Below are 16,251 nucleotides of genomic sequence, written 5' to 3'. Positions count from 1 at the left end.
GCCTAGCATTTTGAAAATTCTTTCACTTGTGTTCTCATTGGATTGGCAAGTCACAGCCTCATAAAAGGGAATGTTTTTAATCACCACAAGCAAAAAGTGATTCCTGAGACTTACACTCCTTATTCCGCCATCCTGATGGAGATACTTGCTCTAGCTCCTCTCTATTCTCTTGTGATATTGACGGAGAAAGATGAGATGGAAGGGAAGGAGAGAAGAGGTGTAGAGCAGACCAACAATAAGGAGGGATGAGGGAGCAATGACAGATGGGTGTGAGATGCGGTTTGAATCTGTCCCCCACTTCCTTCTCATCCACACCCACAGTTCTGGGCTTGTCCCTGCTAGTCTCTAACTATAGTTTCAGAATGTCTTGTTTTCTGACTACTTCAGTCTATCTTTAACTATTGCTAACTGAATCTCCCTAGATCAACACTTTTCCTCTATTAGCAGATCACAATTGCATTCAGAGCCCAGGACTATTTGGTCTCAACTTCCTCCCCAGGACTATTTGGTCTCAACTTCCTCCCTACCTTAAGCCCCCTGCCTTTCATTCATGTGTTAAAATAACAATTGAAACCCACAGCATGAACCTTCTGGCCCAGTCCAGCTGCTCTGCTGATCCTTAAGTGAGAGAGCTCTCTCAAAAATTCTCTGTCCACTTCTGACCTCTGTAACTTGCTAATTGATATTTTTTTATACCCTACCTCACCTGTACCAACAATGCTTGAGGGTGTTTTATTTATTTTCTTATGTTCTCCGCATTTCTTACAGCAGCTCCTTACACATTGCAAACCCTTAATAAGCATGTGTTGATTAAGTCACTATCTAATTAAAGAAGGGGGAAAATTATACAATAAACTGTTAAATATATTCTTGAAGCAGTTGGGAAGAAAAGCAGTAAGTTTGATATTTAAAAAATAAATAAATTGTTACTAATTACCTGTTGTATGAGAAATGTTCGACATTTTGGCCTGTTTTGTCTCTGTGTATCATTGACCATCACAATCAAATGACAGATACATTAGAAGATTATTTTTACTCTTTGCTCATATTTTGTACATTACAAAATAAAATCAGATTTTTTTAAAAGAGAAAGGAGGGGCATATAAGAAAGGCATATTAATTGTAGGTATTCAAGTACATTTATTTTATGTAATTATCACTTTTTAACACATCGATTCACTGAACATAATGGTGAGCAGGACTTTGTGCTAGGAGCTGTGGGACATGAGGGCCCAGGTAGAATTATCACAAAGGAACCTAAAATCTTGGATGTGACTAAGTGTGATAAATGGTGCAGGAAGTCTGTAGCTGGAAAGTCAGAGGTAGTGGAGATGCACCCTGAGCTGGTCCAGGAAAGATGAGCAGGGTTCTCAGGAATACAGGAGACAAGGACTTTACAAAGTGAGTTACGCCCTTGGTTGTGTTTAGAATTCTTCAATGTGCTTACCTTCCAGCAGAGCAGGGTGCCAAAAGTGGTCCTAAACCACTAGGTTTAGGGCTGAGTGATCATGGGCTTCAACCTCTGGAAAAGTGTGTGCCCCATTTCTTTGAACTTTACTAAGCCATGATGGCCTTCATAGTAATGATCAATTAAAATAATTTCTAAGCAATAAAAGTACCTCACTCTCTAATCTATCTGAGTATTCAAGAATTTGTCATCATTATCCTATGGCCACAGATGGATGATTCCAAAGAGCTCCAATCATGTTGTACTCTCTTAAATGAATTCACCCATGTTTTCAATGAAGTAGATGGCAAAAGGAAGCTCTGTGGACAGAATACTGTCACTAAGGCAAACAAAGTTATGTCTCAGGGATTGCTCTGGTCCAAGGAGATTGTCAGAACTGCCCAATAACTTGGTAGTTAGCATATCTCTCACTTTATCAAAATCATTGGATGCCCAAGATCTTTTGGGGGACAAAGTCTTATTAATTTCCGTGTCTCCCATGTCTAGCCCCAGTGTTTGTAAATAGAGGGGACTCAAATGTTTGCAGAGTTACAAATGACTGAATGGATAGTTAAAGGGAGTAATGATACTTTACTTATTTATGTTTCTAATACCTGGGCAGAGTTTAGACTAACTAAAATGATAAATGTATAAGTAAGTGATATCCTATGTCGGATTGGGAGATTGAGTTAAAAACAAAGGAGTCAATGAAGGTTATTTTTTATTTATTTATTTATTTATTTTTGTCCACCAATACCCTTGGGTATTGCTTTCCTTCCTCTCTGTTCTTTGTTTTATCATTTTAAAACTGATTTTTCCCTTCCATTGTACTGTTGAACAAGTGAGGCCTAAAACACAAGTTTCAGAATTCAATGGTATAGAATCCTTTAAATACTTTCAAAAGAAACTGAATTGGTAATTGTGGGAGCAGAAGAAAGAATTTCTGTTGTTCTGGAGTGGGATGTTTTATGAATCGGCGGCCTTCTGTCCCTGTGACAAAATACCTGAGACAATCAACTTGTAAGGAAGAAGGTTTATTTAGGCTCACAGTTTCAGAGGTTGAAGTCCATGATCACTTAGCCCAATTCCTCCTGGGCTCCCTCATGGTAAGGTAGCACATCCTGGTGGGGAATGTGTGGGGGAGCAAAGCTGCTTATCTGGTGGTGGCCAGGAAGTACAAGCTGGAGAGCTTCAAAGAGCATGTCCCCAGTAACCTGTCTTCCTGCCCTTCGGCCTTATTTCTTGAAGCTCCTACCACCTTCCAGTAGCTCCAGCTGAGGCCAAGCCTATACATATGTGTCTGTGGGGACATATCAGATCCCAGTTACAGCAGGAGGGGATTCATGGAAGGGAAGCATTTCTTGTCACCAGTGAAGGTCAAAGGATACCCATCATATCATTGATTGTTTTTGTTGTTTTCTATCTGAAGGCAAAGAAGCAAATCAAAATAGAGGAAAAAAGTGAGATGAGTAAATTTAGTCAAATTTTCAATTGTCTTTTTCATTATTTCCATGTTTTTTAAACCTTTTGGTTTATTTTTATACTTTTCTCATTTTGCATCCTTATTACTTTGCAGGATGGAAAAACAAAACACAATTCTCAAACGCTCCTAGCCACTCCATACAGGGCCCTGAGATGGGACAACTCCATACTTATCAGTATAAATGTTCCCCTGGTACACTTCTAGGTCTCAGTGACAGATTTAGTTTTACTTCCAAGTTGATTTCTTGGGCTGATAAAACTCAAGAGACATTGGGGATTTATTTTATTAATAAACATCACCCTGTGATTTCATTAAGCATGGTTGAAGGCAATATTAAATGGAATAAAGTTTAACTTGAATCCAAGACCATTTCAATCCTAAACCAACTTCATTCAGCTCTAAGATCATGCGCTATTTTGCCAAATATCTCTGTTATCAACCAGTTATGGGTATTATTCGCCCAAATCATTCCTATATGCACTCAGCGATAAAGGGTGGGTCTGGCTACAGTTAAATCAAAGGCTATCTTAAGGTGCATGAGAAACTAAAAGAACAACGGGAGGGCTAGGAAGTCACTCTGCCCCTCTGTTCTCACAGCTCATCTCCACACTGAATGCAGTCGGACCCAGGGGTCAGGACAGCTTCCATGCTGGAGAGGACTACTCTGCACACTCTCCAAAATCACCTCTGTTGGGGAAGAGTTATCGTGGCTTTCAGTGGGATCTCTAATGCAATAAAGCTTCTGGAAGCTCTAGGGCCAGCTTTCCCAGTGAGACCAGAGCTGCGTCATATCCCAGCAGAATTCAGTTAAATCTTCATGCCACCACCCTTTGTAACTCACATCCCCAAAAGCCTCCAACTCTAATGGTTCTTTAAAAACCTGGATCATATTAAATTTGATACCATCAATAAGATGGAGACATATTCCTTGATTGTCCCTGGATTTTTTACTGGTGCTGTTTACATCGTTTGGGGTGTTTTGTATTTTAACAGTAAAGCTGGAAATTTTTCATTTGTAGTCTAATTTGACCTGATTCAGCAATCTTTCCAATTTAAGTTCTTCTGCCCTGAGGTGTTTGGCACTCTTAACCCACTGACTTATGGTCTCATCATGACTGTACTTCTATATTTATTATGCAAATTGTTGTGTGAAATGAAAACCAGTTTCTGCTGGTAGAACTTACATAGGAGGTGTCCCAACACAGGACTACAGCGGGGTCCGGGTGAATGTCATATCCACTCCGAGCCAAACTTCACTGTCACCATTCCCTCACGGAACCCAGAGTCTGTGTCAGGCGTTCCCTGCTCTCCCTACTGACCTGCTGGGACATTTTCCTCACGGATAGAGTCATCATTCCTTCACCCAGAAAGAGAACAGAGTGCTGTGGGATGGTGATTGGCCACGGTGATGGCAAAGGTTGGCCCATACTTGGCAGGTTCAATGCCTTCCTCCTCCTCAGTGAGTGGGCCACTAGTGTGACTTAAGATATTGAGGTTTTTTTTAGCACATTTCAGAACTATCTGGCTTTCCTATTGGAATGAGGCTATCCATTCACAACAACAGAATATAGAAAAATGCATAACTTTCAATAATGTAGTTTATTAATTCCTTTAAAAAACAGAATTTTAAAGATTTTTGCCCTTAAACTTATTTTTTCATTACTTTTGCTGGGATTTTTTTCCCCCATTCTGTTTAGTAGAATAAGCACCAGGGTGAAGATTTCCTATAAAATGAGAGGTTTTCCTTTTCATGATGTTGTGACCCCCCACCCCAACACCAAAAAACAACCAAAAAAAAAAAAGTTGTTTTGAAGGGAACTAGACCTAATTAAGTCCAGATTCTGTAACTTACTGGCAATGTCATCTTGGGAAGCTTTTTCATCTCTTCAAGTTCTGAGTTTATTCAATACTAAGTGAAAACAAAGCCCCACCCCAGAGCATTGCCGTGGTCTTGGAACGGTACCTGGCATTCAGCAAGTTTGCCCCATCATGGATCTTGGGTGCTCATCTATGGGGAAAGCATTTGGCATTGAAGCATGTCAGTGAGTTTAATCTAGAAAAAAAGTTCATCATTGCGATTTAAGACAAAATTAGAAAATGTTTGCCCCCACCTGTTGCAAAGCAGTTTTTGTAAGGGGTCCAGGAGTGATCTGTTAGACAACTTGAGCAAAAGATCTCCTTTAAATTAAATGTAATCTTCAACACCGTGTTCTTTCTTCATGTGCTTATTAAGCACCTCTAGGTTCTCTTCTTTGGAATTAAGAAATTCTTCTTTTCCACTGTTTTTAGATTCTCCAATGAGCTACATGTTCCCTGAAAATGTGGCCTGGTTTTCCTTTTTCTCCTCCCTCTTCACCATCCCACTGAAAGCCACGATAACTCTTCCCCAACAGAGGTGATTTTGGAGAGTGTGCAGAGCAGTCCTCTCCAGCATGGAAGCTGTCCTGACCCCTGGGTCCGACTGCATTCAGTGTGGAGATGAGCTGTGAGAACAGAGGGGCAGAGTGACTTCCTAGCCCTCCCGTTGTTCTTTTAGTTTCTCATGCACCTTAAGATAGCCTTTGATTTAACTGTAGCCAGACCCACCCTTTATCGATGAGTGCACATAGGAATGATTTGGGCGAATAATACCCATAACTGGTTGATAACAGAGATATTTGACAAAATAGCACAGGATTCAAGGTCAATTCAAAGTCATTCTTTGGCAGATTCTCTGTCAAAATATGTGTGTGTGTGTGTGTGTGTGTGTGTGTGTGTGTTTCCTGTCAAGTTTCTACAAAGAACACTTGCCAGGATGAGTCAAGCACCAATGGCCTGGCTTGGTCTGGCCCTCTGGCACCAGGCTGAGGCCGCGGCTGCACAGTAATGCTTTCTGCTCAGGACATTGCACAATGTAACCACTTGCCAGGAACCAGCACCAGCCTTGTCTGATCCAGCACCAACCTTGGTTCCTAGATTCTCTGCAGCACTAAGCACAGGGTCAGGGCAGGCCTGGTGCTCTTCATAGGACACCGGGACCACTCTTGTCCTCTGGGGGTTCTCTGGGTTAACCCGATTGACCCCATATTTCTGCAGTGGACCCAACTCAATGGGCCATGGACTAGAGTGGAGGAACCGGGATCAGACTGGCTTCTGTGGAAGCACAAAGGCCAAAATGGGGTTTAAGAGCATGAAGGGAGCTTGGAGGCTTGGTGTTCAGGCTGCTCCTCCATGTGGTCCTTTCTACATCTTCTGTGACAGATAGACCTCAGTCGTCAGCTACTGACACTCTTCCTCTAATTTCTTCCAGGAATTTCTATTACATCACAATGTTGCGGGATCCCGTGTCGCGTTACCTGAGCGAATGGAAACACGTCCAGAGGGGGGCCACGTGGAAAACCTCTCTCCATATGTGTGATGGAAGGAGCCCCACCCCCGACGAGCTGCCCACCTGCTACCCTGGGGACGACTGGTCTGGGGTCAGCCTGCGGGAGTTTATGGACTGCAGCTACAACCTGGCCAACAACCGCCAGGTGCGCATGCTGGCCGACCTCAGCCTGGTGGGCTGCTACAACTTGACTTCCATGAACGAGAGCGAGAGGAACGCCATCCTGTTGCAGAGCGCCAAGAGCAACCTGAAGAACATGGCCTTCTTCGGGCTCACCGAGTTCCAGCGGAAGACTCAGTTTCTCTTTGAGAGGACATTCAACCTCAAGTTCATCTCCCCCTTCACGCAGTTCAACATCACCCGGGCTTCCAACGTGGAGATCAACGAGGGTGCCCGGCAGCGCATTGAGGAGCTCAACTTCTTGGACATGCAGCTCTACGAGTACGCGAGAGACCTCTTCCAGCAGCGCTACCACCACACCAAGCAGCTAGAGCACCAGCGGGACCGCCAAAAGCGGCGGGAGGAGAGGAGGCTGCAGCGCGAGCATCGGGCCCACCGGTGGCCAAAAGAGGACGGAGCCGCAGAGGGGACTGTCACTGAGGACTACAACAGCCAGGTGGTGAGATGGTGACCCCCTGCCCACTCCTCTTTCAGGAGGGGGGCGTGAGCAGGTGCACTGACCATCTGTTGGAGATGTTGGGCCATCCAGAGGACTTGCTGGCTCCGGGTGGCTGTATTGGGACATCTGCTTCCTCTTGGTCTTCATTTTTATCCAGCTGGAGGTTATCTGCCTTGTTCATTTTTTTTCTTGACATTTTCAACCAGTGACTTGAAGTAGGGTAGGGATGCATCCTACATAGAAAACATTTGAAGGTCAAGGAGAAGCAACGGCGGAAGGAAAGGGTCTGTGATCTGTGCAGCCTTGCAGGTGATCCTTTGGGGAGCTGGACCCACAGAGATGCACATGAAAAGCCAAGTTATGGCTTGGATGTTCTGCTGAACCTGGTCTGTTTCATACTGTCTCTGTCATGGAAATATTAGTCTTTTAAAGAGAGAGAAAGGGAAAGAGGCTTCTGCCCTTAGATGAGGTTGCACGCCTACCCTCACCTGACTGCTTGAACTCTGTTTGAACGCAGCTTCCATCCTAAGTAATGTGTTTTGTTGCTGCAGTTGTTTTTCAACAAAATCACTGACCATCTCTAGAGACCCGCATCCCACCAACCCTGGCATCCCGGCTCTGTGCCATGCTTCCTCCTCATCCTTAGGAGACAGGGAGTGGACACAGGACAGGGGTGGCTGTGGCTGAGAAATGAACACTGGTGGGGTTTTAGGGGAACTACTTACTTACTGAGGACATCACACTGTACCAATTGTAATCTTCAATGTGAGGAATGAATGATCAATTAAGGGAGAAAAAAATCAGGAGAAATAACATGTTTAATATTTCCAAACCAGCTACAGAATCTTAGTTTTTAAAAGAATATTTCAGAGTTTAATCTCTTTGGGGACAATCCTCTTCTTTGCCAAGGTACTACCAGGTTTGAAATTCTACTGTTCTAGAAGAAAAGAGATTTAAAAAGAACTTGGCCTAAAGAATAGGAGCTTAGCTGGTATGTATACAAAATATATTTGAGGTCACTACATGAATAATAACTCTGATTTGGGCCAGGAGACATGAACATCACTCACCAGATGGTCATTCCAGACATAGATACAGACACTACATTCCAACATCCCCAATCTTTGTAGGCTAAAGTTCCTTCCCATGTTGTGTGCACCTGTTCTTAGATTGCGCTACACCCAGCAAAAATCAGGTCGGAGGGTATAAACTTAACCAAAACCCACTGTATTGCCAAGAGCTTATTTTCACCTTTTCCCAGTCATAAGTACAGTAACCAAAAGTGCACTGACCAATGGGGGAAGTAGGAAGGAAGGAAGAGAAAACGTTTTTCTCTCCTCCAACTGGAGGCTCAGAGCAGGTAGAAAGTTTCACACACATTGATGTGATCAGTCCTTCCAAGGAGTCGAAAGACAAGTGAACCTCCCAAGTCAGATGGAGAAGCCTGTTTCATCAACATCCAACGTGTTTGATGTTTAAGCCTGCTTTCATGGGCCACCCCACGGAATGCTCTCTGGGGTGGAGAGTCCATCAACCCACCAGCATTCATGGAGAGGTGCTACACAGAGGACAGCCCCATGTCCCCATCAAATACAGATCTGGAGAAGTGGCTCCCATGCTTCTCTCACTGCCCTTGGCTTAGCTGAGGACAGGCTCCCTTGTGGTATGAACCAAGGGAGACCCTTTCTATACTTTAAGGATTCTCTCCATTAACAAGGTAGATAGTCTTGGTTCCAGTTTCCCAGATGAGGAAGGTGAAGCCCAGAGACCATAGGTGGCTTCCCCATGGATTGTAAGGTAGACCTAGCTGACCACAAAGTGCAAACACTTTACTTATTCCATCCTGCTCTTCATATGGGATAAGGCTCAGGTCTTCTAAAGCCTCCTGTCAATCATGCAAGAAGCCAGATGTTATTGCCCTGAAATATTTGTCCCTGACCCACATAGGTGGCACAACTGTGATAACGCCAAGCTAGCAGTGACCCAGAGCCGTGCTGCTTTTGGGTAAGTCCCTTCCACATCACTGATTCAGCAACGAGCTGAGATCAATGACTTCTTGGGCAGCTGCACTTTGTGAGCCATATATAAGAGTGAGTTAAAAGGGGCCAAGAAAATAGCACTTGTCAGTTGGTAGAAAAATGCCAACCAAATATCTGTGTCTCCCCTTTCCAATCATGTGTTCCTAAAGTAGGGAGGGAAGGAACATTGCTGCAGGGACTAATGAGGGGCTGTGTCTCCATCTTCACATTTGGGTGTTACAGTCTCATGTCTCGCCCAGAATAGAAAGGCTGCAAGCTTTCCTTCTCCCTACCACTATGCACTGTGACACAGGGACACACACACACACACACACACACACACACCGACAATCCAGTGTTTTGTTACGTGGAAAATCAAAACAAGCTGGAAAGCATTTGGATTGTTTCTTCTAAACCCACTTTACTTTTTGGCAGGGAACCCGTGCCGCGCTGAGACGCGGAGGCAGCCCCTGCTCACTTCACACTGTTCCCGAGGCACCTGGGATTTCTATCAAAAGGCTTTCCACTGCCTTTCTGCTGAAGGCTTGATGTATGGGGCTCCGCTTGAGACCAGATAGCAGGATGTTCAGAGGAGAAGCCATCTCTGTGTGTTGGCCCGAGGCCAGCACTGAGCAAATTAAAAAGATGGACGTGGGCCTCCTCCTCATATCATTTCATTGTAAAGCAGCGCACTTGTCACGTCCCCGGGGTCCTGTGTTGATGGAAATGGAGAGCTAGGGAAGTAGTGTGTTCTCTGGAAATTGGCTGCACACCTACATGCGGAGTGACTCTCAGGGACAGGATGCCCGTGGAAGGCACCTGGGCTCAAGGATCCACGGGCAGTCAGTGACCTCAAGGTCTCAGCCCAAATCAGCTCCACAGCATTAGTGTCCAAAGCTCCAGAACACACAGACACACACACACACACACACACACACACACACACACGGGGAGTTCCACGTCCTGTCAACCCCTGTAGTCCCCAGGTGGACACCCCTTCCCTTCTCTTGGCAATGGAAGCCTCAGTGACCACGTTGACATGAGGTTCTCTATGTGGGGAAAGGGGGAGACATTTTATTCAGAACCAAGATACACACTTATTTTGTCTCCTTCTGGCTTTTTGGCAGCCTGCTCTTGGTAACGGGGGAAATAATCATGATCTTAACAAACGAGGTTAGACAACAGTTAAGGAAATCATATGGGTGTGCTCATTTTCATCCAACAGAGTAACTTCACCATAGTTTGACCAAAGGTTTGAAGTATTTAAAGTGTGAATGGACGGGCTGGGGTTATGGCTCAGTGGTGGAGCACTTGCCTAGCCTGTATGAGGCCCTGGGTTCGATTCTCAGCACAGCATATAAATAAATAAAATAAAGGTTCATTGACAACTAAAAATTTATTTAAAAAAAAAGTCTGAGTAGAGATAGTGCTAATTTGGGGAAGAAAGTCTACCAGATAGACTTACTAAGGAGCTGAGACAAGAGCATCAAAGCATTAAGATTAAGCATAGTAGGCAGGAATCCCATTTGACGGTTTTAACCCAGACATTCAAATAATAAATAAGATTGATGCTATTTTCCTCTCACTTAAGACAAATGGGTTTGATAGCTCTGGTGTGTGACATTCTCAGAAACTCAGGTCCTCTCTTACTGCTTTAACATTTTCATGTGTGGCACCCACCCCATGGTCCAAGATGGCTGCTGCAGCTCCTGCTATCTTATTTTCATTTATGATGCTAGAGGGGAAATGAAGAGCAGTTGCTCATATCACTTCCAGTCACATCTTATGGGCTAGGACTTAGACATTAGCCACATCCAACTGCAGAGAAAATGTCTTTACTCTTCATTGCCAGGTACCTTGATAAGTGTGGGGGTTCCATTATGAAAGAAACAATGTGAAAATTAACACTGATAAAAACTATTAGTCTCTGACACAATAGGGAATTGAAAAATACTTCAAGTGCTTTTCAATGTCATTTATTTCATCATATGTTTTGCAAGGGATGAGATTAAAATTCATCGCTTTGTATAGCATTTAATGCTTTTCAAAACATTTTTACATCTAATATCTCATCTGGCCTTCATTTCGTTCTTGTGTGCTAAAGGGGAGTTCTATTCATTATCCCATTTGAGAGTTTGGAATGAAGATTTAGAGACATTGAGAGATTTCCCAGAGACTCTAATTCATTAGCAAGTTGCTCAGAGCCGCAGTCTTCCGACATCATAGCCTTTCCCACTACTGTATGCTGCTCAGCATCCATTTTGGGATTGGGAATTGCAAGAATATGAAATCTAAGTCTTTATTGATTTATATCTTCCCTCACCTCATTGTGGAACTGCAATGACCTAGAAACTGCCAAGGTTGAGTTGACTCTCCACTCTGCCTCCAGTGCAGGGGCCTCTGTGAGGGTGAAATGCCCCAGAGATGAGCAGTATTGAGGAAGCCTTGACCCCGGGGGAGGTGTGCAGATACCTCTGGATGGATGTCTGCCCTCCTCAACCCCAGAACTACTCACGATGAAGGTGGAGAGGATGTGCTCCACTCCTCGGGGAAGCTCAGTATTAGACGTATGCAGACTCAGTAGTGCCTGTTAGTGAAGCTTAAGGGTGATCAATACAAGCCCTGCTCCACTTCTCCTTCCCCAGCTCCCTGAAATTTTATCAGCAGAATATTGCGCTAGTTCTTAGAGGGTTTCCTGGTGTTAAATGAGTTCCTTGGCACATTCGCTAGAGAGAGGAAATGCTTTAGGCTGCAGCAAGCTACCATCTTCAAAGATTTTTTTAATTCCTCCAGACACAACCTGTGGCTGAGACGAGAGTCCCTGTGATGAGGACGTGTGGGGGAGGGGAACCAGGGGGAGCAGGGTAATATAGAAGAAATGGGGCTATCAAAAGGAGGCAGATCCTTCAAAGATGGAGAGATGATGAATAAAATATGTGCCAGGCAATCCTGAAAAATAGAAAAATGACAGTTTCCTATTTGTAAGATATAGAACAGGGGCAAGCTGAGGTAGCATGTCAACCACAATTCCTTCAGCCATGGCAAAGAACAGGAGAGAGAAGGGCTCTTGAGACTGGACCAGAACACCTGCTGCCTTTAGAGCCTGAAGGCTGGTTGGGTTGGGGAGTGGAATCAAGGAGAAAGCCAGGTTGGATGTGGGTAGGAAAACCCTGGTCGGTCACCACTGTCATTCTAGGGCTTTCCTTTGCCAGTCGTGGTGCCTCTGCTGCTCTCCTCTGAAAGCTTCCAAGCTGGGACCCAGTGCCATCCAGGGGGGGCTGCACTGGTCTCCTCCCAGGCGCTGTGGGCATTGCTTGTTATCCTGCTCCTCCATCTCTGCTGAACACGAGCCCATGCCTATGTCTCTCTCCGAGTTCTCCTGTACACATCTGAACTCATTCCCCGATGCTTTGAGTTAGCCCTTCTGGGCCAGCGGGGGATGCTGAGACCTGTGTGTTTGGTGGCCACATGCATCTCTATAGTACGTTGACAGAGATTTCCAGAGGACTGGCCTAGCTGTGAACACCAGCAACGTCTGCAAGACAAAAGCCCCTCAACGTCCAGGCAAGGACTCAAGGTAACCTGACAGGATGCCAGATCTGGGAACATGGACACACAGATGTTTCTCAAGGCCGTGTTCCAAATTGTCTATGGAAACCACTGTTACTGCCATGCTTCAGCACGCTGAGTGGGACCTCTGTGGGTTCCGTGTTCTGCTGCACTCTGGCCACTCATCAAAGGGCCAGACGCCCTGCTGGAAAGCCTCAGCCCTTGCTGGGGAAACCCTGTTCTGCAGAGCGGAGTCTCGTGTGACTTAGTCATTGTCACCCAGCCTTCCATCTCCTGGCCTTGTGTTTTTTTAATCATGTGGCCATCTTTTCTTTTCCTCCACTTTTTCTTTCCCCCAGCGTACTTTCTGGGTTTTGCTTGCATAACTATTTTTCTTTCATGTATCAACTCAATGTTAGAAAAATCTGGATCTTTATCTGGTGCCCCATTTTAGATGTAAAGATAGTTATTCAATAGCTAGTAAATTATTTCTCCTAAGAGATATTTCCTTTTGTTTCTGTGCAATAATATGTATGAACTCAGTTACTAGGAGATTGTATTGTGACATTATCAACCTTTATTGCTATTTAAAAATGATAGTTTGTAGAACTGAGGATTTCCATTGATGTGAAGCACAATTTAATGGATAAGTTAACATATTAAACTGTTGTGATGTCAAGAACAATTGTTTTCCCCTGTGTTTTTGTCAGAGACATTTTTTGCAAAATGAGAAAAGTTAGTTAAACACTTTAAGGGATTTATGGAAATTGAATCCACAGGATCAGCTTAGTCAGACTCTGCAAATCCATGCTGTGGATACAAATGTGGTTATCGGATGGGAAACTCTAAAAGTCATCAGAGACAAAGGAAATAGGGATTGAAACAATTTAGAGCCTGTGAGGCCAAGGAGGATTCCAGAGGCTCTGAAACACATTAGCTTCTAAACCATGGTGCTCCTAGCCTCCAACCCCCACCCCCACACTGCCCACCTCAGCACCTTGAATCTGCTGTGAAATGCGGAAAAGCCACCAGGAGATGAAGGGAGAGGTAAAGACTTGAGAAAGACTGGTGGGAGAGAAACATATTGGAGTAAAGAATCTGGGGATTCCATTTAACACAAAGAAAGAACAGGAAGGAAGGAGGAGAGGAGGAAAAGGAGAGAAACCCACAGTAGTGAGCTCTAACAGGGTTTCCCCATGGATTCAAGTGTAGGATTCAATGCGATATATATATATTTTTTTAAGCTTGTTCCCATAATGAAAGCAAAGAAGGAGAAATTTCTAGCAGAGAAAAAAAAATTCATTTGAAATTCTCTTGAATGATGCAATTTATAATTTTTCTTCTGTTCTGTGAAGTGGAAGCTGTAGGTCCTTGCTTATGGGTGAGAATTTTTAACTATAGAAAAAATGGCATCTGACTATGTCCCTCTATCTAATGGGAATCATAGAAAGGGAACTATCCATAGGAAAGACTCCAAAAGATGGAAATTAGACACACACACACACACACACACACACACACACAGAGAAAGAGAGACAGAGACAGAGAGAGACAGAGATAGAGACAGAGACAGAGAGAGCAATTTGGGGTTTGATTTCCAAGAAAACCCTGGAATAAGAGAAAGACCTAGGAATCCTGAGGGTAACTTCTTTCTCCATTCATCTTGAAAATACAATAGTCCCCGCTTTGTCCTGGGAGCTATGTTCCAAAATTTCTAGTGTGTGCCCCAAACCATGGATAACACAGAATCCTCCACCTACTGCATTTCACTGTAGATCTCAGCAACCTGAGTCTTTTCACCACTATGACCAAAAGATCTGATGAGAATACATACAGGAGGACAAGTTTATTTGGCTCATGATGGTGTCAGAGGTCTTAGTCTATAGATGGCCGGCTCCATAGTTATGGCCCCAGGTAAAGTAGAACATTATGGTGGAAGACTGTGGTGGAGGAAAGCAGCTCAGGACCTAGCAATAGGAAGAAGAGCGAGAGCTCAGCTCACCAGCAACAAAATATAAACCCCAAAGGCACCCTCCCAGAGACCTGCCTCCTCCAACCACACCCTACCTCCCCATGGCTGCCACCTGCTTAGTCAGTGGGTTCGCCTACAGATTAAGGCACAACTCATAATTTAATCATTTCACTCTAAATGTTCTTGAATTGTCTCACAGATGAGCTTTTGGGGTACACCTCATATCTAAACCATGATACTCAGCATATAATTTTTCCTTTCCTTGAGTTGAGAACTTTTGCCAGCTTCTTATTGGCATATCCAAATTGTTATCAACACTACTCTTACATTTGGTGCTATTATTAATTAAAATGAGGGTGACCTGAACCCAGCATTGCAATATGACAACAATATATCTGAAGCCAAGATGACCAAGTGACTAGTGGGCAGGTAGCACACCCAGCATGGATATGCTGCACGAAGGGGTGATTCATGTCCCATGCAAGATGGAACAGGATGGTGCAAGTTTCATCACACCACTTGAAACAGAATTCAATTTAAATCTCATGAAGTGTTTATCTCTGGAATACTCCATTTAGTACTTTTGTCCACAGTTTACCATAAGTAACTGAATGTGTGGGAAATGGAACAACGACTCAGGGGAGACTACTGTAGTATTAAAAGTAAAATTGAAAAACCGTGGAGTATATTGAAAATATCCAATCCACATAATACTGTTTTATTCTCACAGGCCAGTTCTCGTATCAAATATAAATATGCAAATTAATGCTGTATAAAATAGGCCAGTGCAATTATTTCTTTACTTTACAATGTTAATATTTTATGATTACAAAGTAATACAAGATCTTAGATTATTCAGAAAAATATAAGTTACTTAAAATCCATACATTATAGAATTCAACCCTGAGATTATTTTGATCTATTTCCTTTCATATTTTTATGCCTTAGCAATTAGGGTAAATTTTTGAAAAATGCTTTAAGAAATTGGAATCATATATCCATCAGTGGAACTATGTATATTAACTTCTTAATAACCATTCTATAAAAACATGATTTTAATAGCTGCACGTAATTCTGCATTTTCGTAGTTTTGGTCATTCTCAACTTTTCTTTTTCAAATTTTCCACTCCTATAACACTGAAATTTATATTTTGTAAGTAAGTAGCATTTATGTGGCTTTGCATCCCTGTTGGAGAGAAGACAGTAAGCTGCTTTGGTTACATCTTCCCAAAAAACCAAAAAGAAAAAAATAATACTGTCAAATTGACATAGAAGCAGTTAAATGATTTGTGGAAAAAAATAAGAAAAATTGATTTATCCATACAATCAAAGAAAATTATATGGGTCCTCTAGAAGCACTCCACCTGACCCTGGATTATCATTTCTTAAGACAATGGGAGCACAACTACTGGCTGACCGCCCTCAGCTGAGTCTGAAGGCCCTGTTCTCAGTGAGCCATTGCCCCGGTGTGATACGATCTGGGGCCCAAGCAACAGCTAATAATGCTTCTGTGGAGGCAGAGGCCATGTCTTTGACTGGCAGCAACTCTGACCATCAGCTTCGCTCTGAAGCACCCAGTAGGGTCAGCTGAGGGCTGCATCCTGGGGCACCCCAGTTCCTTCCTCCCTGGGCTTCCCTCTGCCGCCTCCCTTCCCCGGGGCTCTTCCTCACGCCCAGCTCTATCCCAGTCTCAGCTTTCCAGGGAGATGGCCTGACCTGGAGCCCCAGGTGCCAGCCTCCACAGCCTCTGAGCGTTTCCTCTTTGATCTTAGTACCTGGAGACTTGCCTTCCTGTC

General features: G+C 43.8%; 1 protein-coding gene across 1 annotated transcript in view; it reads left to right on the top strand.

The window, feature by feature from the left end:
- Positions 1 to 10,694, top strand: part of HS6ST3 (heparan sulfate 6-O-sulfotransferase 3) — a 676,803-nt gene extending 666,109 nt beyond the window's left edge. The window contains exon 2 of the mRNA XM_081295565.1: positions 6,220 to 10,694. Coding sequence (XP_081151691.1) covers positions 6,220 to 6,928 — 709 coding nt within the window. The 3' untranslated portion in view covers positions 6,929 to 10,694. The remainder of the gene's footprint in view (positions 1 to 6,219) is intronic.
- Positions 10,695 to 16,251: the final 5,557 nt, after the last annotated feature.

The sequence above is a fragment of the Spermophilus citellus genome (assembly GCF_964194105.1).
Source record: "Spermophilus citellus genome assembly, chromosome: 1".
NCBI lineage: Eukaryota > Metazoa > Chordata > Mammalia > Rodentia > Sciuridae > Spermophilus > Spermophilus citellus.
Note: the sequence above shows the minus strand (reverse complement) of the source record. Positions and strands in the feature narration are given on the sequence as shown.